This window comes from Lichenostomus cassidix, chromosome 3 (assembly GCF_008360975.1).
Source record: "Lichenostomus cassidix isolate B80296 chromosome 3, HeHo_3.0, whole genome shotgun sequence".
Classification (NCBI taxonomy): domain Eukaryota; kingdom Metazoa; phylum Chordata; class Aves; order Passeriformes; family Meliphagidae; genus Lichenostomus; species Lichenostomus cassidix.
Genome location: NC_139483.1, coordinates 24,545,218 through 24,569,051, shown reverse-complemented (window position 1 = coordinate 24,569,051; position 23,834 = coordinate 24,545,218). Strand labels below are relative to the sequence as shown.

The 23,834-nt window shown below is 39.2% G+C and overlaps 1 protein-coding gene and 1 long non-coding RNA gene across 4 annotated transcripts in view; one reads left to right on the top strand and one right to left on the bottom strand.

Moving 5' to 3' along the window:
• THADA (THADA armadillo repeat containing) overlaps positions 1–23,834 on the top strand; it is a 217,139-nt gene that overhangs the window by 175,708 nt on the left and 17,597 nt on the right. For all 3 annotated transcript variants that reach the window (XM_085054961.1, XM_085054962.1, XM_085054963.1), the window contains 5 exons: positions 4,206–4,618; positions 4,968–5,089; positions 6,480–6,552; positions 8,412–8,556; positions 11,672–11,803. In XM_085054961.1, coding sequence (XP_084911087.1) covers positions 4,206–4,618; positions 4,968–5,089; positions 6,480–6,552; positions 8,412–8,556; positions 11,672–11,803 — 885 coding nt within the window. The remainder of the gene's footprint in view (positions 1–4,205; positions 4,619–4,967; positions 5,090–6,479; positions 6,553–8,411; positions 8,557–11,671; positions 11,804–23,834) is intronic.
• On the bottom strand, positions 8,664–9,878 carry LOC146439300 (uncharacterized). Its single transcript, XR_014850746.1, has 2 exons — positions 9,627–9,878; positions 8,664–8,948 (listed from the first exon to the last, which is right to left on the bottom strand). It is a non-coding gene; the product is annotated as an uncharacterized LOC146439300 (long non-coding RNA).

Genomic DNA, 23,834 nt, shown 5'->3' with positions numbered 1-23,834 from the left:
TTTTGCCCTGCTTTGTTCCCTTTTTTCTGGAGCCTCTCATAGGAACATTGTACATGGTTTGGATGCTCAAGGGCCTGCTACAGGGTTTAATCTCAATATTTACCTACAAGTGTGCAAGTACATACCTCTGTATGCTGATCTCATGTGCAGAAGGAAGCTCCTCACTCAGTATATACCTGATGACTGGGAGAGGTGTCCACTTGGCAGTGTAGCCTAGATAATCACTGTGAAATTAACAAATCCTACAGGAATGTATCAGCCCTTTAAGGAGGTGAAGCAAGTGTAGATTTAGATATGGAAGGAATTCAGGTTCCTTCTCTCACTTTTGAACACACTGTAGTATCTGAGATGAAAGATCAGCTGAACTGTCCATCAGCTGACGGTTTGTTACTCCTTGAGCAGGGATGTTTTTCTGTCCTTCCTCTATGTATCTACTTACTCTGGGAACAGACTGGAATTGGTCCTGCCTGGCACTGCAGGGAAGAGCAGAAGAGACAGGCAGGGCACAGGTTTGGGAGCTGCTAAGCTGTGAAGGGGTTTGTAATGGAAGATTCATCCAGTCTGCTAATTCCATTCTGCTCCTCTTCCTTTCCTCTTTATTTTCAGATGGTGAAAGACCATTTTAGTTCATATACCTGACTGAACATCAGTTGACTGCAAACAGGATTAAAAAACAGCCCCTCAAACCTAGATGATGGGACATAGATGATAAATGCATATATCTATGTAGGGGATGCAAAGGGATTGAGGATGTTTGTGTCGGGTGTTGAGGGAGAGCCAAGGAGTTGTGTAAGATGTCTCCTGTACTAGAAGCAGGCTGAAATTCTTCCTGTCCCACAAATAAAGCAATCCTTAAGGGGGGAAAATAAAATTAAATCCACTTAATTCTTGGGGTCTCTTTTGCATCTGTCAGCATCGTGGAAAGACTGCTGTTTGCCAGGACCCTTCTTTGGTCAGCCAAAATTTATTCTTCCTTCTCACAGCAGCTGGTCATTCAGACTGTACAGTGATGTTTGTTTGTAAATAAAAGTATGTCATTACTGTATCTTAACAACAAGGGCTGACATTTACTTTGGGAACCAGTGTGGTTTTCTGGTTTAGTTGCATATTTTGATGTAAGCCAAAGGAAAGAGTTTACTTAAAGCTAAGCAGATGAGAAAACATTTACATGAAAGCCTGGAAAGATTTCTTAGGGATGAAGTTGAAAGCAGGAATATTTCCACTGCATTGTAATAAGACAGGGGCATTCTTTCCTTTTGTACATATTTGTGTGAAAAAAGAGTGTTGGAGAGCATGTGGAGCACAAGATGAATGCAGAAGGATTTGCTTTCTGGTGTGCTGAGGCTAAGCAAATATGCAGACAGTCTTATTTTGCTGACAGCTTTGCCATTGAGACATCCAGTTTTAAAGAGACTTTCTGTAAAATAGATGAGCCACAGTATCCAGTCTTTCACAATTGCATGGGAAAAAAGAAGTCATCCAGAAGGTTTCCAAAGCAGAAGTATTTGATACATACACAAAAAGAGGATCTGTTACCAAAGCCTCTTGTATCACAGCCTCTGCAAAGTAGGAGTTCTGAGAGTGAGTAGCTTCACTATGTTTTTTATATGAAAGTAGTTTTCCCCTTTCCAGATGAAGACATAAAGAGAAGTTGTGCTGGCCTTGCAAAATAGAAATGAAAGTTTGCTGAGTTGGAAGGTCAGTGCATGGCCAGCTCCCAGAGTCCCTGGAAGGGTCATCACTCTCTCTGATGTTGGCTTGCAGGCTTTGGCAAAGTTGGCAGCATTGACACCAACAAAATGAAAGATACTGTCCCCCCCTTCCTGTAATGTTTTTCCCTCTCACTCTGTGTCCACCTAATAGTACTCTCCCTTTTCCTGCTCTGGAGCTCTGACCCTCCCATCCTGTCAGATATCCTATTACTGCATGCATGTAGCCATACCTCAATGTCAAGCAACATGGACAGGAAATAAAAGCATCTCTCTTGCAAATGTACTTACAAATACCCACTGGGCTTGAAGAGCTGAGCCAGTTGATGTGTGTGTTGCTGAAAGGCAGCTGAGGAGCAGAGCAGGTAGGAACCTGAGAGGGTGCAGTGCTCCGAAACTGAAGCTGTTTCTCTTCTTGAACTGAGACGTTTGACCTTGAACCTTTTTCTTTCAGCTGCCTGGGATTATTTCTGTTGTTAAACTGCTGTCTGTGGAGTCAGGCTGTGTAATAACTGAGACGAAGGCCTAATCCCTCTCCAAGGCAACCAGACAGTTCAGAAATTAAGGAATTCTGGCAGTTGGATAGTACATGTCGTGTGACATGGGCATTAATCTAGTTTATGCTGTGATGCCAGTGTGTAAAACCAGTGTGTTTGGAGGGGCTTTGGAAATGTAGCAAATAAAATATACAAGTTTGCATTGTTGTGAGACGGAGGTCAGCTGTGTCACGTAGAGGATAATGCTGTCAGAGGACATTGCACTGATACTGGAGTTCCTTTGACTGCGTCAAGCCCCTTCGGAAAAGAAACTGTAGCAAAAATGTGAATGACAGAACTAATGGTTGGACAATATGTCTGAAATTTTTTTTACAAATACTAGATTTCTTTGAAGCGTGTCCAGAATTACTCAGAAATGGTTCTGCCTTATGTGCTAGACAGGGTACAACCATGTCAAGTTTCTGTGTAAATGTCAAACAAATTAAGATGGCTTTGGAAGAATCTGAATATGAAAGGGCAGGATATTTAACTGTAAATAGAAGGCTTAGGGAAATGTCTTCATGGGCAGCAAAATGAATCTATATTTGTGCTGTGGCTTCATGTCAAATTCTGGAATTTAGTAGGACTATTTGCACAGGCTTTTAGCAGTGCTCAGTGTTTAATTATAAATAGCAAAGTTATATGGCAATGAATTGTCTTCTTGCAGATACTGAAGAAATCTTTTTTTAATCTTTGTATTTACCTTTAGCTCATTTTTACATTTAAAAGCCTCTAAACTTCCAACATCTGCTAGTACCAGTGGCACTGTTGTTCTCTGTTCTTTTGAGATTTTCCCCTACTTCCATATGAATTTTGTGGGGTATAGCATGTTCCTTTTCTTGCAGTACAAGCTCTACAGACACTGAACTGGGCAAAAATCCTTGGTTTCAATATTATAAGTGGTTCATTCCTGCTGATGATGGAGAAGAAGGTTGAACTCAAGGCGCAGGAGTATTTCCGTCTATGTCGGTGTGAGATAGGACCACTGATAATTTTTCTTTCATTTCAGTCTACACTGCCAACTCTGCTAAAGCCTGAATCCCTCTGGTATCACAGATGGCAGTAGCCTCTTTGTTCACTCCAGGAGGTAGCCAAGCACTAAAGAAGGTTCTCAGGCTGTGCTGGGCCATGTGGACAGCATTGCACCTGTGTAAATGGCTGAAATGTCACAGTTCCTATGCTGATACATAAGAGGGGTTACAGTGCAGCTCCTTTTTTTTTCTTAGCTATGTTAAATGTTCCCAGTGAATAAGAACAGAAAAGGATCCTGGGTTTTTTAATCAGTAAATTCTTTAGATTAATACACACAGTACAGATCTATTTATTGAGAAGGGGCATCTTCTTAATAGTATTTTTTTCTGACTAAAATCTCACGAAGGCATGAGATTTTCAATATTATTAGAATGGCCTCTGTCATCATTTCTCCTGATTCCAATTGCAGCTGAGTAGGCAGACAGACAGCTCTTTATCCAGTCTAGTCTCTGATTTTAGAGCTAACTATCTACATTCCTTCCTACATATGTTTAATAATTTATTTGTGTTAATCACTTTCTGAAATGGTACAAATGGCAGGCTTGTACAGTTTGCAATATTGTATTACTAGCTTTATTTAAAGAAATACCAACAGATGTAACTGGTAAAGATTACAGGCAATCTGCAAGGCACTGTAGTATTTTTTAAGTTGTTTGAAACTTTCAACTCATGTGTTGAACAATTTGTAGTTCTCAGAAAACTCTGTGTACTTGTTTATTTCTGTTAAAATAGGAACATGTGAAAAGCTAGCAAAACTTTTTTATAATTTGGCATCAGTTTAAAATGAAGGAGGACTATGACTTTCATTTCATGCCTGAATTTACCTTGTGATGCATTTTGCATACCTGATGTTTGTCAACTTCATGATCTGGAACAGATGGTAACATCATCCATTTGTCACTTACATTAAGTGTTATTCTCATTCCAGGAATCCAATTGCTTGACTTTTGGGAAGAGATGAACAGAGTAATTTCAGAATCTGAACTGGTGTCTGGTATTCCCTACTCATCAGCAGTTCCAGGACTGATACAGTATCTCCAGAGCATCACCAAACTTGTAATATCAGTGCTGTCAGTGACTGCAGCTCCTGACATCCAGAGCAGTGGTTCAGCTGTTGCAAAGAAAATGGCCAAGCCTTCATTGTCAGTAGCTCATCTCCTTCTCTGTGAGTTCCATGAAGTACGTCTGCTGGCCTTGGAAACAATACTGCTGTGGCTGAAACAAAGAAATTCCAAGCAGAATGCAGAAAGAAGAGAAGGTGTATTGTGTTTACTTACTGATTTGGAAGACACTCTTCTCACAATGGCTCTGAAGGAAACAAATCCCCAGTGTTTTTGCAAGGTAAGAGGGTGGTTCTTTATTGACTTTTTGTATGTTTTTTGTAAATTACATTTTTAATTTCTGTGTTATATTTGTAATTTTAAAAGGTATATTTCAAACATGCATTAAGGTTTTCTAAATAGTAGGTGAGTAGCTGGGTTTTTTTTACATTGAACAGGAGCTGTGCAATAATTTCGTAACAGATGTTCTTGTGTAAAAGCAAGAACTTCCTCTTTGCCTTCTTAGAACTGTCCAGAGAGAATCTTTGTGTTCTTGGAATGAGGCTTAAGTCAGTGTTTTATTGATCTCAAATGTGCACATTCCTGTTGAGCCTGTCTGTAAATTCTTCGTTTGTGAATTGTGTCTGCAGGTGCTGGAAATTCTTTATAATATGGATTTCAGAAATGTGCTTCCAAAGACTGAGTGCTCTATAAAAATGAATCCAAATGAGCTCTTAACCTGGAGTTTAAACCTTGCAGACATCTCCAACAGGTATGGTCTGTCATGCATGTTGAAATACTTACATTTTTAAAACTTTCAGTGTTGGACATTAATATATTGGTTTGGGTCTGTCCTTTGATTTAAAAATCCATGTTTCAGAAAAGTGAGTGTGGTTTATTTGAATAAAGAGGGTTCTTGAGAAGTTTCCAGAGAAGTTTGATGTGGATGTGAATTATTAAAAAGGCCCAGAGGTCATACTAACACCCTGTAAATGTCCAGTAGTGCACTTCCTGAAAGAAGAAGTTACTCTGGCTGTCTGATGATAGCCAGTGAGGACAGTTCTTCCTGAATGGTAACTGGCAAACACACAGTTTAACATAGAATTAACAATTATAATTAATGATCCAACCATACACTCATTTGCTGGGAATCTGCCATCCATCCTGTCCTGGTTTGTGGGCAGATGGTTTGTAGAAAGAATGACAGATCTCATTTAACTTGTTGGATTGGTAGAAATGGTTTATCCTAATCCTTTTGGCTTACACTCCTTATGCAGACTGTAAAGTCAGCAGAAAGCACTGAAAATCTGGAGCCAGTTTGTAGTTCCTACTGAATTAGAAGCTGTGTCCATCCCTTCATAATGGAATGGACAAACAGGCTTACAGTGTCCAGGCTCTAAGGGTATGACGTCCTGTTTCTGATAGTTTGTTAAGCCATGTAAACATTGCACTCCAGTGTTACTGACGTTGAGTACTGAGAGTATAGAGTTTAGAATATCATTTTATAGCTCTGCACATTTGCAGCTGATTTGCACTAAATTTTTAAGTTCAAATGATTATGACAGGAGGTGGTCATTTCTGGGATGAAGTAAGATACTGGTGGTAAAATGACACTGACTGGTTCTGTTAGAGGGAAATGGCTGAAACAGCAGGCCTTACTGCTCAGGTATTGCCATTTCCCATGGTGGGACTAGCCTTCAGAAGCCACAGTGCCAAGAGCTATGTCCTTAGACCCTGCTAGGCAGCAGGGAGGCTTTGAAGCTGGCAGTAGGCATATTCTGCACTAGGAGCATTTCTAGCAGCTGTAGAAGAAATATTCCTGCAGCTAAACACCAGCTTGAAAAGATGCTTTTGTTTATAATTTAAAATAATGTCTGGTTTGTTTGACTTGGGTTCCATTTGCAAATGTGCTCTTCTATGAGAAGTATGTAAATAGAAAATAAACATTAGAGAAGTGAAAGTAAGGGCATGTTTTGTTTGCATATCAGCTGAAAACTTAGCATCTATATCTCTTAATGTAAAAACTCCCAAGTGCTCAGCTTGAAAAATATCCATTGGTGATAATCAGAAATAATTAAGAGCTGGCTGGTTTTCTTCTAGAGATGAAATGGTGACATAAATAGCTCTGTTTTTTTGATATGTCCTTTGCCTTGTTTTCTCAGCACTGAAAGTCAAACCATAGCTCTCAAATTTGCCTCCAAGTTGATTATCCACCTTTTGCAGAACCATCAGCAGGTAAGGGAAATGGAGCTGCTTAACAGTTTTGTAATTCTGGCATTTTTGGTGATTGCAGTAATGTGGCTTCTTTTAGATCCAAGCCCCAAGCTCATGTTTTCCTGTGCCCTTGCACCCTTTTTGATATTTTGTTTTCCTCTCTGAATACACTGCCGTGTTCTGAAATGGAATCAGCCATGAATATCATCTCAGTACATCCCTCTCAAAGTCATTTCAACTTAACTACATAAGTAAATATTTCTGATGGAGTAATTTCAGCTTCTGAGCTCATCCAAAATGGTCACTGTAATGTGGAAAGGGAAATGCCTGTGGTGTTTAATGCTTGTTCTGAATCTAGCCCATTTACTGAAGTGCAACTTTGTTGTGGTTTCTTGATTTTTGGAGAGCCCACAGGAGAGCACGTCGGGTGGGAAGGCACGGAGCTGAAGCAGTGGTTGGGTGCAGTTCCCAGCCAGCTCAGATTTCTTTTGATTTTAAATTGTCAGTCTGTGATGTCACATATGTATGTGTAGAGCAGTGCAAAGGTGACTTTAGCGCTAGACATTTTAAAAAAATATTTTCAAAGACGCAAAACACACTTAATGGATATTTTAAAATAAACAAAACTCTCATGATGTGTTTCAAAAGAAAGATTTTTTTTTTCCTTACATAGCTTTTTTTTTCAGAGAATGAGCAGCAGGAGGGATTCTTGTTGTATCCTAATAACCTTGTCTCATTATGAAAAAATAAAATCAGATTTTCACACAAGAATTGAAGAACATGAATTAGGATGTTAAACCTGTTTGTTAAAGGGAAGACACAGTGCAAGGGCTTCAAGTTTAATATAACAAAAATGAATTAATGAAAAATGCTGTAACAATCTTAACTAGGAATGCTAAAACAGCTTTCTCTAATAAGCATATAAATCATGGGAGATCTAAGATATACCTGCAGAGAGAGCTTTCTGCTTTGGGAAAGACCAAGTACATCAATTTTCCATCTAAATTCTTTCTTTGGGCTTGCATTCAGTATTTGCATCTGTGGAAGGGACTTTCTCTTCCATAAGGTAAAACTTAGGTTCTGTCTTTCTAGATAGTCTGTCCATGTGTCTGCCTGAAATTTGAGTAATTGTAACATCCTGGGAGATTTTTATTTTTTGTTTTCAGCTGTTAAAGAATCTGTTAGACACGCTCTGGCTCTGTCCCTTTGTGCAGTGCAGGTCCATAGCCCTGTACCAGGCAGAATGGGCAGAATACAACTGAGGTTTCATTTATTCCTGCCTTAATGAGGTGAATTGAGAACTGGCTGAATGGCACATCCCAGAGGGTTGTAATCAGTGGCACAGGGTCTAGCTGATCTGTCCCTTCTGGTGTCCCCAAGCTTCAATACTGGGCTCCATATTGTTTAACTTACTCATCAGTGTCTTGGTTGAAGGGACAGAAACCTCCTCAGCAAGTTTGTTGGTGACACAGAGCTGGGAGGAGTAGCCAATACCTGAGGACTGTGCAGCCCTTCAGAGGGACCTCAACAGGCTGAGAGATGGGCAGAGAGAAACTGTCTGAAATTTAACAAAGGACCAGCATATTTGTCTTTGGCTTGCATGTTTAGAAGAACTGAGGACACAAAGATATGCTTTGACTTGTGTGGTCATTGGTGAGTCTGGTGGGGAGGGACAGAGTGAGACACTTGCCTGTGGATGCTGCTTTGACTAAAAGAAAATCACCCCACTTACTAAGTGTTCATGTGGGATTTACCATCTTGGAAGAAACTTCACAGTTACTAATCAGCAGTATCCCTTTGGCAGGCTATAGTTTAATGTGTGATGGTAAGACATAACACCAGCTTGTACAGCACACTTCTGACATGTTCTCTGCCTTCAGATTTCAGAGGAAGTCTTGAAAAAATGGGTTCAGCTGATAGTGTCTTTTTGTGGAGATGAGCAAGAGACTGAGATGCTGTTAGCAGCTGCTGAAGTTCTTAAGAGTATAGCATCATTCCTTCTGATCAGTGAGAAGCTCATTCTTGGTAAGTAGCTTGAACAATAATTTTCTGGATCTTTCTAGATGAATTAATGCATGATTTCCAGTGTATTGTACGTGTACCCACAGTCAAAACACATAATTACACCAAAAAGGGTTTTCTAAAAATTTTAATAGGATTGAATTACTAAACATGTAGACTTACTTAAATTCTGGTAGAAAAAGCACATGTGCACAGCCTCTTGAAATAACTGCAGAAGAGGGACATGAGATGGTTTTGTGTCTCCAGGCCACTTTACATTGCTGTACAGGATTATTGGCTCTTGGTTGTTCTCTGACTTGAATCTTTCTGTATTGGTGAGGTGGACATTCTTTTAGTTTAATCCTGGGAGTGTAACAGAGCTGTGCTGGCTGGATGTTGAAGTGAAGAGTTTCAGTCTAGAAATGAGAGACGTTCTACTATAAGAATGACTAATAATTGGATCACATTGTATCTCCCAGGTGTAATGAAAAAAAAATTTAAAAATGTCTCTTTATGAAACAAAGAAAGAGAACAAACAAAACCTACACAGCCTTACTCAACAGTACATTACTGATTGAGAGGCAAATGAAACTCTCTGGTTTGTTCTACAGAATAGATGGGGTTTTTCTTTTAGCTTTTATTTTCCCCCTGGGTTCTGTGGATAGAGAATGGGGGGATTTTGTGACCAGAGGGCCAGAAGATACACAACAATAGGTAGTAATAGATGGTAAAGAAATTAGTTTGCATCCTGAACAAGACAGACAATTTTAGGTAGTTTTAACTCCTGTGATACTTTATTTCAGTGTAGTTATAGAAATGTTTTTAGTTTAAGTAGCTTAAGTCCATCTATACGGACTGGATAACAAATTTCTATTATACAAGAAGAACAGTATTTCTTTACCTGAAGCTAGTGGTGTTGTAAAAAGTGAGCTATTATTTTGAGATGTGTCTTTTGAGAGGTATTAGTAACATTTAACAGAGCTAAATCTGTTATATGAGGTAGACATTGCACTATTAAGTGTTCATAGTATCAACTCTGGAAATCTTGATCTCCACCATCTAGATAAAGCTCTTCATGGGACAGACATTATTACCATTTTATGTCAAATGAAGACAGTGGAGGTATTGGAATAAAGAACTCCCAGATGCTGTGTTTCTCATCTGTTGTTATTTGGATGTGGTCCATAGATGATGGAGAACAGTTTCCTCTTTGATCTTGTCAAAACAGTTACTGATTTCCATGTTTTCCAGTCAGGCAGATGTGAAGGTCTGAAATAAAAAACAGCAGCAGTTTGTATTCTGTATAAAATCCTCACAAAACAAATGAAAACAGACAAGCAAACAAAAATAAATGCTGCCAAACAGCCCAGAAAATAGAGCCTGAAGGCCTCAGTGGGTCAAACCATCTGAATTTGCTCTTTGCTCTGAAAATTGATCCAGGGCAAGAAAGATGCAGAGTTGACCCTCCATAGTACCTAAAATTGTCAATCTGGGGATCTTCACAATTGTGAAACTGTCAATACTGGAGTGAGGAGTTTGTCAATTCAAGGACATGATCTGGTGATTAGCTGTAGTGATACAAACCCAGAAAAATTCCCTTAAAAGGGGTTGTGTGCATGTAAACAGCTTTGACTTCTATGCCTTGTGTCTGCATCATCTTGCTTGACCACGTATAGTAAAACGTAGAAGTTAACTGTGGTTGTATGAAATGGAGTTGCAGTTATTCCCAAGAGCTTCCATTATTATGCTTATAAGAGGGAGAGGGTGAATGGCAGTCTGTATGTTCTGGGTCACCCCATCAACTCTTCATCAAGTTGCTTGAGGGTTCAGAAAAAGTCTTTATGCAAATTCTGTTTGCAGACTTCTACTGCTTCTGGAGATACAGTATAAACTTGTCTAGGTGGGAAAGCTGGCCATTGAATCTATAAGGGAATAATTATTCTGCTCTAGTTGTACCAGTATAAGATGATTGAGTGTGTCTTGCTGGGAAAAAAGTAACTTCTTTCTGAAATAATTATGCTTCATGCCATTGCTACATAGGGAACTTACAGGTAATACAGGAATGCTTCTTCTCTATGTGTAGTAAAGCCTTGAGCACTTTACTTTGGCCAAGCAGTGAAATAAAGTCTGGATAGCCTTGTAATACAAATCTCTGATAGACCTGCCAAAAACATGGTAGAAGAAAACCAGCACAGTGATGAAACACAACTGTTGTTGTCTGTGGTCATCAGAAAGTAATATCTAGCAGCTGGCTGCATCTAGAAGTGACCTTCCAGGTGATTCCTTTAATCAGGATGTTCAACAAGACCTGAAAAGTCAGCTGAAAAATACGCCAGCAAACTACGAGTACAGCCTTGTGACTTGAGCTGGTCATCCATGGTGTGGCAGCACTAAATGGCCAAAGGGTTTGCAAGGGGAGTGTGACATGTGAGGTATGAATTGCCACTGGCATATGTGCTGCTCCTCCTTGGGCGTTACCAGATGAGCACCTCCCTCTTGGTCATTTCTCTCCGATTAGTCTTAACTGTGTACATGTAATTACCCCATGGATTAAACTTGTTTCCAGCAGATAGTGGGTGTAAGGCTAGCAGGGCATGTTGGGGAGTGGTGGGGTCAGGTGGATGTGGGGACAAGGAGGTCATGGGTAGATCCCTGAGAGGTGGGATCATCTGCTGTTTCCAGCAGAGAATGGCATTTGTGTCCAGCACTACTGGCTGTATCTGAAGGAAGCTTGTTTTGACAGCCTCTGCTCCAAGCAGATTGCAACAGCAAATCCATGATCAGAGTGTGTTGGTCAGTCTCTAGCCACAATATTTTTGACGTTGCCTAACAGGAATTCTACACTCCTAGAAATTGTAGAAAATTGAGAGCACTCGCAACTAAAGTTGAACCCAGATAGAAAGGCCCATTCTCTTATCTTTGCCCACTGTTTAAACCAAGCTGGGTCTGCCGCCTAGATAAGGTTCACACATGCTGAAAATACTTTGATCATGTTGCCAGTCTTTTTCCCAGTGGTTTGCCAATGCCTTTCAGTGTTTAACTGCTCGTGTTGTGTTTAGGTGTTGGAAACAAAACACTCTAACTTACTTGAATGCTTATAAAAAATAGAACTCTAATTTTTCTCCACAAATAAATATAGGACTGTCTGATACCCTTGGTCTGTGGAAATGTGTGGTTCTACTGCTGCAGAATGAAGATTTGGTAGTAAGGGATGCTGCTGCTGAAGTGATACAAGTGGCACAGTCTGAAAAAAAGAGCAATGAAGGAACAGGTATGTTCACTTTTATATATTATTGAATGTTTGGGAGGCAAAAGTATTCCTCTTTTCATCACAAATTTCTTGCTAACTGTAAAGTGCTTAATCCATCTCCTATAAATACATACCAAAGAAGATTGACGCCCACCATGCTCTGTTATTTTGCTTTTACTGTTCTGGCTGTAATTTGCATGTGGTTATATGGGGATGTAGAAAAGACAACAGTAGTATTCAGCTTTATGGTTCGTGCTGTGATGAGTCAACATTCACATAATTTCACAGTTTGAAAGTTCTTTAATACCAGCTCTGGTCTAATACAGTGCAGTGCAAGACACTCCTTGAATCCCACGTTATTATAAGAGCCTAATCAAAGAGAGATAGGAATCTCGGAAACAGTATTCAACTCATTGATTCATTATTAGACCTTGAAATCCATTTAGATCCAGATCAACAAAGACAATTCTCAGCATACCCACAATGTGCTTTTGAGGATGTGGGCCTTTTTGTCTGCTTGCCCTAGTTTACTCAACCCTATTAATTTTAAAATAGCCACAAAACTTGAGTAGGCTTAACTAATTAATGTGCTTCACTTTGAGAGTCTTTGCTGACACATTCTTCCATGTGTTGTGAATAAATTAGAATTTGCTACCCGGCTCATCTCTCTCTGGTGGTCCTGCCTAGTCTGTGCTACTCAGAAATGCCTGTACCAACTTGTCTGCAGTCAGTTCAAGTTAGTCAGCCCTCTCCATGTGAATTTATGCTAGGCTGGAGATAAAGCAGCTCTGTGGTTTAAAAAAGAATAAGAAAAGGCAGTAAAATTGTGTTTGCCACTATTGTAGATAGATGTAGCCAGGCATCTGCTCATGTGGCAAGTGGGGTTTTGAGCTGGTGCTGTTCAGGCACAGTGCTGTGGTGTAGAAGAAGGTAAAAGGAGGGATATGCCACAAATAGCTTTCATCTTCCTGTTCAATCCCACAGCTCTGATTCCAGCACTGGCATCACAGCTCTGACAATTTCTCTAGTCCCAGCTACAGCTCTCTTGAGTATCGAGGGGCTCTGTGTGCATGTGCCTCAGGTCCCCAGTGCTGGTGTTTGGGGGAATCCTCAAATGTCTCAAGATAATACTTTCTTTGGGAATTACACAGTGCTGGATTGTCTCTCTGACCCCTTGTATAGTCTCCCTTTTTCCTTGTTGTATCCTGGTGCCAAGGGATATTTCCCTCTAACTGGATGAGAGCTCTTTCCTACTCATTAATACTAAGGTCACATCAGCACTTGCTCTTATAACTTACCACTTTGTAAAGCAGAAGTGACCATAATTGAGAAAATAACATAATAATTGTTTTTTATATACTGTGTTCCTAATGAGGCTAGGGACCCCGATGCCAAACTTCTGTTAACCCCTTAGTTCCACTTAGCTGTGCCTTCCTGTGTTTTCACTTTAACTTCTTGCAATGAAATGAATGTCTGTCTTCTGTGACTAGAAAAGAATGGTGCCTTTGAAAATATATAATTCAGTTTCTTTTCACATCCATTTTTCATTATTGTTGTTCCTTCCTGTGATCTTTTTTTCCCCCACTAAACTGCTTTCACTTTTTGATATTTGCTTTCTAGCGTTTGGGGTGCAGTTTTGCCCTTGTGGTTTTTATTTATTACCACATTTAAATGAGCTTACATTTGTATGTTTGTTTACTGCCATTTACCCCCTTTCTTTTCATGTACATGTGAGAGTATGCAATATGTTTGGGTCTGTGGTTTAGACATTTCATGGATCACCAGTGCTCTCTGTCCCGGGAATTTTTAAATTACATTCAAATATCTATTTGTTTTTTCTCAAGTTTTCATACCATGAAAGTCTGATTTTTCATCACGGCACTGACTTGAAAAGAGCTAAACTCACTGATTGAAATTCACTAGAAGCTGTGAAACAGCTCTCTTTAAAATTCTTACTTTATAACAAATTACTGGATGTCTTGAATTAACTTACTTTTCATGTCCATTATATGATGATAAATTAGTATTGTGGCCCAGCAGTTTTATCATGAGATCAGAAAGATTACTTGAGATCAGGAAGAGGAATGGATGCTTAGAAACCCGTTTGCATACATTCTGTAATATTAAACTTTTATATCATTACCGTTACTACTAGCAAACACAAGAGGGTAAAGAGACTCAATTTCGGGTTCATTTGTGGATCAGCAGTGTTGTGTCCTAGTAACCATTATATTCCAGAAATACTGCACTATAGGAATAGCTTGTGGTGTGTTTAGCCTTTTACTTCTGTTAATTTGCCATACAGAGATCAGGAATGCTGCTCACAAAATACAAGTACATAACCAAGGCTCAGTTAGTATCCTGTTCAGGAGAGCAAGGTGTGAAGTTGGACTGTGGTTAACAGTAATGAAGTTGTTTGCGTAGACTGTTCATAGAGTTGTTGTAGCAAGTTTTTCCTTTGCATGCATGTTGCTGAATAACAGCACAAATGTGTGGCAGTATGGTAGTATCAAATAATAGGTATTTTCGTGTCATTCATAGATGGTGAAACTGGAGGCAAATAATACTGTTTTAGTGTACTTTCACTTCCAGTAACAGCTCCTATCTGGTGTAATTCTTTGAAATGCTACATGAGCTCCTGGAGGAGAATGTGAACTTGGTTTGTTCTTGTTTCCTCATGGCTTTTAGTGAGGGTGAAGCCCCAGTCTCCTCAGGTAACTAAGCCATGCAGCTTTGGATCACTAAAATTATGAAAGAAGTAAGCTTGTGGAGTCAGAAATGCATGGTAACACATGTGATACAAGAACCCTGTGAAAATTGCAGCCCCCATTTTCGTTTGGAAGGAGAAAAGCTCAAAAGACCAAACGCTGATACATCACAGGGCACCTATCCTAACTCTACTCTACTATTCACCCCCCAAGAAAAACCCTAAAAGCCCTTCTATTGTCTTATAGAAGGCAAGGACTTCTACTGTTACTAGTAAAGTTCACTTTTGAAATTTATTTTATTCAAACAGAGAAGCTTGTTTTATGTTCTTAGTATGTGCAAAAGCTCATATTTAGGAGGGGAAGTTGTTGAGGTTGGCTGATGGCAGTCATTTTCTGAGGAAAGCAGGTCAAACAGAATCCTGCCTCACCAGAAAGGAGAAAAGCTTCTGTTCTCCTTGCTAAAAATACCAACTTAGCAGGTAGTTAAGGTTTTCCTAATAACTTGAATAATATAAACCCCATCTGTAACGCAAGGTATTGTGTGTACACTTTGTTGTTGTTTCCTCATGCATTGAGGTGTAAACCTCTGGGGGATTGTTTTATTCCTTTTAGTATGAGGGAGGGTACAGGAAGTATTGTATTCAGTGTAAAGGTAGAATGGTTGCTTTGAAATCTAATTAAATTAGTGACCCATGGCTGTGTAAAGTCTAGACCTATTCACAGCAACATTTCTATACAAGAGGGTTACTCCTTACAAGAAAGATGATTTAAGTTGGGGAAACAAGAATGCTTTTTCCCTACTGGTGATTGCTTTACTAAATATCCTGAAAATTTCAAATAACTGTGCTAGAACAAAACCTGTATTTATTGGTGTCATTTTCCTCTATGGCTTTTTTTTAAATCTAGGAAGTATTGCATGAGGTAAAGTTATGAGTTTGTCAGTATTAGAGAAGTTTAAATAAACTATTTTTCTACTATTATAGCCAAGCCAATCAAATTCTGTAAAATTCTATATAAAAAAATACGTTCAGTCAGCTTAACCTTTATGTTGGTAAATTACCAAATTAACCTTAAATGAATTTAAGAGCATTTTTAGTGTCATCAGCATTAGCACCAATTTAGCTGATTTTTAAAATTGAGCTGAATTAAGCTTAGATGAGCAATTAGATTTGCAAACTTGAGAAAATCTTTTGAAAGTGCCTGAATGATTTAGCAGCCTAAATACTCCTCTGGAAAATAATTGAGGCCTTCAGGAACTTTCTGCTACTTTTATTGTGAAATAGCAGTTTTGTACAGAGATGAGCACGTTAGCTCCTGGGCTGAGCTGTGTGGCTGCAGCAGGGCATTGTGCAGCCTAGGGTAGGTAAATGGCCCTGAGCACCACCATCACTGGGTGCAGTGTGGGCATCTTTGAAAATCAGTCTGTTGTTGTTATTTCCCTTAGTTTTTGAGTCATTCTGAGAATGATGTAGTCAGTTTTAATACAGTGGCTAAAATTTCAGGTGTATTAGCTCTGTTCCTTTGGTTCCCATTTCACATGCTTAAGAAATAAGCAGTAGATGATACTCCTATGCTAGGAGTTTCTGAACAAAAGGCAATGCAAAGTTCTCTTTTCTTCTCTTGATGGTCATTCCCTTCCTGATGGATTCTACTTTTTATCTTTTGGCAAAATAAGCAGTGAAAATGACAAATGTCCTGGTTTTTTTTATTTACCTGGTAGGAGGAAAAAAGGTTATTAGCTGTGTGGATTAAAGTAGCCAACTCCACCTTCGGAAGGGCATCCTATTGGGAAGGGGATGGCACTACAGAGCAGATTGAGTTGAGATTCCTGTGGAAATCTTCATTGCTGGGTGTTTACCTGTGTTTTAGTGGCCCACGGTATTTTAGGTTTATCTTATTGTATCAGGCATGTAGGAGCATTTCAGCAGCTTTTATTTTCTTTATTGACCAGAGAGTATAAATGTGTGTAAAGGAAGACTTTAAAATGTCCTGCTTGGGGTGGTGGTGGGGGAAGGAAAAATAGCATTTGATTAGAGTGAAGCACTAAAACATTTTCAAGGCGTCTCTGGATTCTCTTCTAGACTTAGAAAGACTTTAGACCAAGCAATCTGTCTGGGTAGAACCTTTCTCTTTGTGAACCATGCTGTCACCTTGGCATGGAGAAAAGCAAAGCTGCTGGTGGCTTGGACCTCAATTGATTTTATTTTTCACACATTATGAGTGTAAAAATCAAGATAAATTAAAAACAAACTTCTTCATCAATCTAGAGTAGGTGTGGCTATCATGAATATGCATAGAAGAAGGTTTATGTGTGGGGTTTTTTTTTGGCAGAGTGATGGTGTAAATAAACGTTAGTAGAGGCAGGGAAAGTTAAGGGACAAACAGACCAGCTGTATTAACATTTGAAAGAGGCAAGGGGAGAAGAAATCCTACTCAGATTTATGTTTCTTGTTCCTATCCTCTAAGAATCTTCCTTGGTGTACCTAAAGCTGTGCAGAAGGTTTCATACATATGTGCCCTAAGAAGATCTCGTAAATCACTTGAGCAAGAGATAAGAGATAACGCAGTCTGTGTGATGTTAATGCAGCACAATGGTCTGGCAGTCATCATCAACACCACAGGTGATATCAGCAAATCATGGGTGACTGGCATGATCCCAAAACTTATACTCCAAATGTCCTTCACAACTAGTCCATGAAGCATTTCAGGACAAATGGCTCAAATATCATCTACTCCAGTTGCTAGTGAAACAGCTATGAGTAAATGCTGGGAAAACCTAAAATGCTAAATGCTAAAAATACCATTGGCATTGGTGCTGTTCAGCTTCATGATAAAAGCATCCCACATATTGCATGGGAAACATTAAAGAAAGATGTTTTACTTTATTCATTGCTTCATTTGCTTGTTGGCATTTGAAACTGTTTTCAAACTATTCCGCAAAATAAGTGCAAATGTTGTCCATAGCAAAAGGAGCTTTTCTTCCACATGTTTATCGCTGGGTAAATGCATTGAGTAGATTTCTTAAAGCTTTAGTTCATGAGCATGTCAGGTTAACCCCCCTCTCCCCAGACCTGTTCACTTGCCAAGTGCTAAGTCGGTGCTGTGGGATTGGAGACAAAAAACAACTGGGGGTTAGAAGCTGTGCACCACTGCTGTGTGCAATATGCACATTTTAAGTGTCTTTTGATGAAATACAAAGGAGAGATGCTAGCAAACTGTTCAGAACTGTCCTTTTCATATGACTAATATGTTATTCCTCTTGCCAAAATAGGGGACAGATTCACCACCTGTAGCTCTACTTCCGTGCTGGTGTAACCTTCCAGTGAGGCAAGTGGGAGGACTGTGGTGAATGAAACAAATGTCAGGTTACTCTGATCCTGGACAAAGATTAGTGTGTAGGGTTCTGCTTTTCTCATGCACTGGATGACTTGCCCTGATGTTCAGGTTAGGCTAATAGGCCTCTAAGGCCCCAGCCACCTCCTTTAGTTGTGGCTCTTAAAACCAGTTCTGGCAGCTGCCTGGCTTTGAGGAGTAAGTGGTAATTCCCCAAACATAAACTAGGGAATTGCATGCATGCAAACTGGTTTAAGGATGCATTAACTGGAGTCTGTGGCAAGATCGTAGGTGATAGATTTCTTTTGCTTGATTTAAGTCAGACTTGGGCATTTTCTTCTCTATTCTGACATTTGATTTTCCTCTGTTTAGAGGTTTGGTGGAGGCATTGCAAAGAGCACAAAGTTTGAACCTGGCTGTAGAAAGAGCTTTCTGACACTGCTGCCTGGAGCTCTTCCACCAGCCAGCCTGAGAGTGGAGTGGTTTGTAGTGCTGTGGATGGGTGGCTACAGCTGCATACAGAAGAGTGAACATTTTCATTCTGACACATGACTTGCTGTGATACAGCAGCTATGGTGTGGAAAGTTAAGAGCTTCCCACTAATGGAGGAGTTTCAGGTCCTTCCTAGTGCCATGGGTAGGTAAAAACAGTGATTTGGAAAGACCATTTAAAATGCACTTATTGCCATCGATGATTTTCAAGCTGCCTTGAGAATTGCTTGTAATTTTGGAATCTGTTGGTCAGAAAAATCTCCCAGACAGATCTTGTGATATGCCACGGGTGCTTGGGCACAGTCCAGAATTTCTCAGTGTCGTCTGGGTTACTAATGGAAAACTGCTAATCATATTAGCCAAAATATGTTTATGTTCCATGTACTAGGGAAAATTGCAAGGAAGGTTAATGAAATTTTTTTCTGGAATCAGCTCAAGGATTTCTTCTGCTTTGTGAATATTCTTGATAACTGCATTCTGGTAACTAGATGTGCAGCCCACTAAGCAGAATTTCTAAACCTGCCATGAAAGAGGAGTCTTTTGAAAGCTGAATGTTAGGATTTAAATGGGAGGCATTTATCCAAATGGCCTTTAAGCAGTAGAAAGCAGAATAGACATAGACAAGACCCATCCAGGCAGAAGAGAGTATGAAAAAGATGCAGTACAGTCAAAGCAGAAAAAAGCCGCAGCAAAGCAGAGCTGCTCCTGTTGCAGAGCGATTTTCTGCAAATTTATTTTCAAAAGATTGTGTATGGAATCTTTGTGATACTCTGTTGCAAGCATTACTTCTTGAGGCCTCAGAGGAGAGGTGTAAAGTAGTGGCAGCATTTTGTGGTGTTATATTCAAACACAGTGTAGGACTTTGTATTCAGAGACACTGTAAGGTGCTGACATCTCTTCAGTTCCATTAGATAAGGCATGTTGAGGACAGGGGGAAGGTCACCCAGCTGTGTGTGTATTCTGGGAATGCTCTGACGTGGGTCCTGGCGAGGGAGGCGGTGGGTGCTGCCCGGAATGACCAGAACACTGCAGGGTGAAGTGCACCACGTGTTACCGAAAAGTAGTGTAAACCATGGAAGGGAACTGGTAGACATCCTCGAGCTGTCTGTAATTGCAGGCTCATAAGTAGGTAGGGTTCAAACAGAAAAAAAGGCAATGTTGTCCTTTAAATGTTCAACGTTGAGCCTTCTGCTTTAGGGACCCTGATTCTGGCTGCATCATTTTATCCTTTCCAAGCTTTTCATGGTCAATATTTCATCATGCACCTGCACAGAGAAGGACTTACGCAGAGAGACAAATGTGTAATGATGACCATTTGAATCTTGGCAAACTAAATAAGTGGCAAATACCTATGCTGTTTGGTGACTGTCTGATGACTATGATGACCTTACATTTAAGAAGTTTGTTCCAGAAAGCAAAATGACACGTGGTAGAGATTATGAAACACTTACTGTGGCTAGAAGCTGTAATTTGGGGGTTTTTTACATCTTCTGTAGTAGTTCTAAGAAGGTAACAATTACAGGTCAGTTGCAAGGATGAAAGAATTGAGGTCTAGAAGTGTAAATGAATTCATCTGGTCTTTCTGCTAGAATAAATTTAGGGCTGTTTTGGGAGCAGATTTGACCTGTAGCCTAGTTGTATCATATTTTAATGCTAATAAGTATATTTTGTGTCTTTGTAATAATATTTCTGTTATGTGTGACATTCTGCTTTTACATCCTTAAAATATCTCCTGTTGTTATGAAAACTTTTGGAAGATCTGATTGGGAAGTATTTAGGTCTTAGAATTGCATTTGTAGTAAGATTATTTCCTGGTTTAATGGTGACTCTTGAATAATATTTCACTAATTCCTTAGATACAGAGGAAGAGTTGGCTGAAAATATGGCTTAAATATTTTTAACTCTGGTGATTACTTTTGGGCTCAGGGACCCATCACTGAATTTGCTGGCAACCTTTTTTTTTTTTTTTTTTTTTTTTCTTCTTTTCTTTCTGATGCCAGTGGTAGAGTAAGGCTGTTCGTTATCCACAGCTTATCTCCTAAACTTGGGAGTCTTTGTGTGTGAGTGAAATATTAATGAAGAAGCACTGACTTTAAGCCAAAGTGAATACACACCCTCCTTCAGTTTTTTATGAAACTTCCTAAGCTTATGAATCCAGGTTTTCTGATAAAAAGTGTATGTGTTGTGCCTGTTAGCTAACAAGTGTGTACCCTTTTGATTGTAAGCAAAATAACACGTTCGTTGATCATCTTCTGCTTTTAAAGCATTTCATGTATTTCTGAGAGATAACTATGGTATTTTAGTTTTAAAACCAAATTGCTTTGATTTTTAGTCCTGATTAATTATAAACAAAGTTGAGCAGCAATCTTAATTATCTTTATTGAAAAAAGTTTTGCAAACCAGGCCAGTAAACTGTGCGAAATCAGCCTCTGCAGAAGTAAACAAAAACTGAAGGACTGGTCATATTCTTCTGAATAGAGCTATTTTGTGCTTTCTCTAAACAAGCTGGAAGTGCAGAAGAGTCAGTGCTTTGGAGCAAATGTACTCTGCTCCACAGTAGCGTGACAGAATTTTAGGGAAGGCTGGGGGAAATGAAATTGTGCTATTCGCCCTACATTGGCTGGTTTTTACAGCTAGGTCAGGAAGAGCTGTGGGGTTTTGTTGTTTTGGTTTCTTTGCTTTTTGTAGCTGGCATTCTACATTGCTAATTGCGAGCATGCTAAGAATCAAGAAGAATGTTAACCTTTTAAATTATATGTAGACTTGTGAAATATTGTTTTATCAGATTTATTTGGAGATGTAATAGAAGTTCTATGATACATGAAGTTTGCAGGACCTGGCCTGTAATCCCTATGAAATTTTGCTACTGTATTCAGCTCTTGTTAAAGCAAGGTTCAAATGTTTTATTTGAATAAATTGACTCCAATTTTACTAGTTTAAAAAACTGAAATGAAACTTGCACTAACAAGGTTGTAGCTTGTCCTTCATCTGTAAAAATGAAGTCTGGGCACAAATTGTATTATTTTGCTGACCAGCTGCTGCAGTTCTTATATTAATACTGCTTCTTCTGTTTAACTGGTACTATGAAAAGGTAAAGACGTCCTAACAGGTCTCTTTTTGCAAACACAAAGGCTACCTGAGTAATTTGATATAGGGGACAGGTATTATAAAAAAGTAATTTTTTTAAGCTAGATTGTTTGGAAAAATAGCCAGGCAACAATAGAAAAGAAATTCTGTTACTTCAAGAAGAATTGTTTATTGGCTAGTAATTGAGTAAAGGAAATAAGAAGAATGCTGGAGGAATTACGGAGATACAAAAATACAAATTAAAAGAAAATAATTTCATTTTATATGGAGCTCACTTTCTCAGAGCATCCAGCTAGAGGTTAGACATAGTTAGAAACTGGGATATGGAAGTTGGTGGTACCATTTTGATCATTTGTTACCTGGCTCATGTAACAGGCTGGAACAAATAGGGTGCTTTTCTAACTGGGACTGTGCACAACAAGGCTTTAGTTACCCATATCCTGTGACTGCCCGCCTCCTCCTCAGATTGCTTAAGATGCAGAAGTCCAAATGGATATGGAGCAGCATCTCTGATATTTTTGGTATCCTGAACATTAATTTCACATACAGAGCAGTTGAGTTCTGCATGCTAGAAGTTCTGAAGGGAAGGGCTTGGGAGAGCCCTGAGCAGGCACATCCATACACACATGGAGTTCTTTATAAATGCTGAGCTGGAATGCCTCCTGAGATCTGACAGCTATTTCACCAAGAATGAGATGTTACATTCCTGCAAGCAGATTTTTGCACACAGAATTTCATTTGTGTGTTTGTGGGTGGGAGTGAGGTAGAGGATATAAATCCCTTTGCAAACTAACCTAAACCACCACCTTGTTTTCACGTAGGTCAGCACTCGGAATTTTTAAAGACCAAGATAGTTCCTACCTGTGCTGGAGTCAAAGCAGCACTGTAGAATAAAAGTTGTTTTTATTATATTACTGATTTCCTGTGCCACAGCCTTCCCACTGATTTGGTTACTTTAATTCCTGGTGTGTTGGTGGAGGGGAGGGGGAGGGGGAAGCAGTTGTGGGACACAATGGGCTCTTACTTCAAAACCTGAGATGTGTAAAACTCAGTGTCTTTTTTTTTTTTTTTTCTATAATCAGTTCCAAATGAGCACTTACAAGGGGAACTCGGAACTGGCTTGGTTGAACAAATTGATTTCTCATGCTTGAGAAAGTAAACATCCTTGGGAAACCTAGAAATTTAAATTTTGAGAACTAGACTTTTTATAAAGGGCTTTTGATTTATTAGATTTAGAGCAAGACTGTTGAAATCACCTTGAGGAGCAGAATTATTTATGGCAGCTGCTTACAGTACCAATGTAATGCCATTTTGGCATGTTTTTAATTTTGTTCCTTCACATGGTCTGTGCTGTGTTAATGATCACCTTGTCACGCTGGCAGTGGAGAACAGTTTTATAAATAATTCCCACTGGTAAGATGAAAGTGTTAACAGAAATACTTTAGTGAAGGTCTTGATTAACTTACACACTTGGCTTGATCACAGCGAAGCGTAGACTTACAATATCTCGTTACCAGGACTAATAAAACCCATTCATTTTTTCATGTACTGTGTTAATTACCCTTTTACTTTCCCTCATGGGCAGACACACAGAGGCTGATGTCATGTTTGTGCTGAAGACTGCAGTTAGACTTTCACACTTCTCCTTGCTATACTTAAAAGTTCCTACCCAAACAAAACCAACCTTCCCTAATTCCAGAATCCATCTATTGTAATACTAGACCTTCGAGACTATAGATTGTTAAACTTAGATGCTCTGTTTAACCTACTTTTACTATAAACAGCAGAAGAAAGATCTCCTAATTTTTTTTTTAATTTTCTCATACTTACTGAAAGCTCACTGTCTAATGTTACAAGCATTAAGAAGCACAATTAAAAATTGAATTTCTGGAATATCTTTCTTCTTTAATTCAAATTCCCCAAAGGTTAATATTCCAGTAAATCGCCCATTTTGCAATACAGTATACTAACATGCCATATTCCATCACCACCACATCTCAGAAACATCAGCAAAACATGCATGTGCCACATTTTCTGAAGCTTAATAGCAGTAGGATCATATGTGTTAATGTGTTACTGAAGGGCCTTTTAGAAAAGATGTTCTCAATATTGATTTTTCCATTCCCTAGGGATGGAAATCCCCCTAGGATTTTCCATCCTAGCCTAGGGATAAAAGGATCTCAGGGTGAAGTAGTACTCATATGTACATAAACCAAATTCTTTTCTAGGCTGGTCTGTAGAACTTAACAGTGGTTTCATTTCAAATTCATAGGAGTAGAGGCAATAGAGGCAGCCCTTGCTTGTTAGCTGCCTTTTTTTGCAAAGTATTTTCGTTTTTAGCATGATCATCTGTGTGCTGCTGTGAAAGGCTGTCACAGGATAGAGGTAAATTATTCAAATTAGGGGATTTTACTTGACTCTCACAACTAGTGA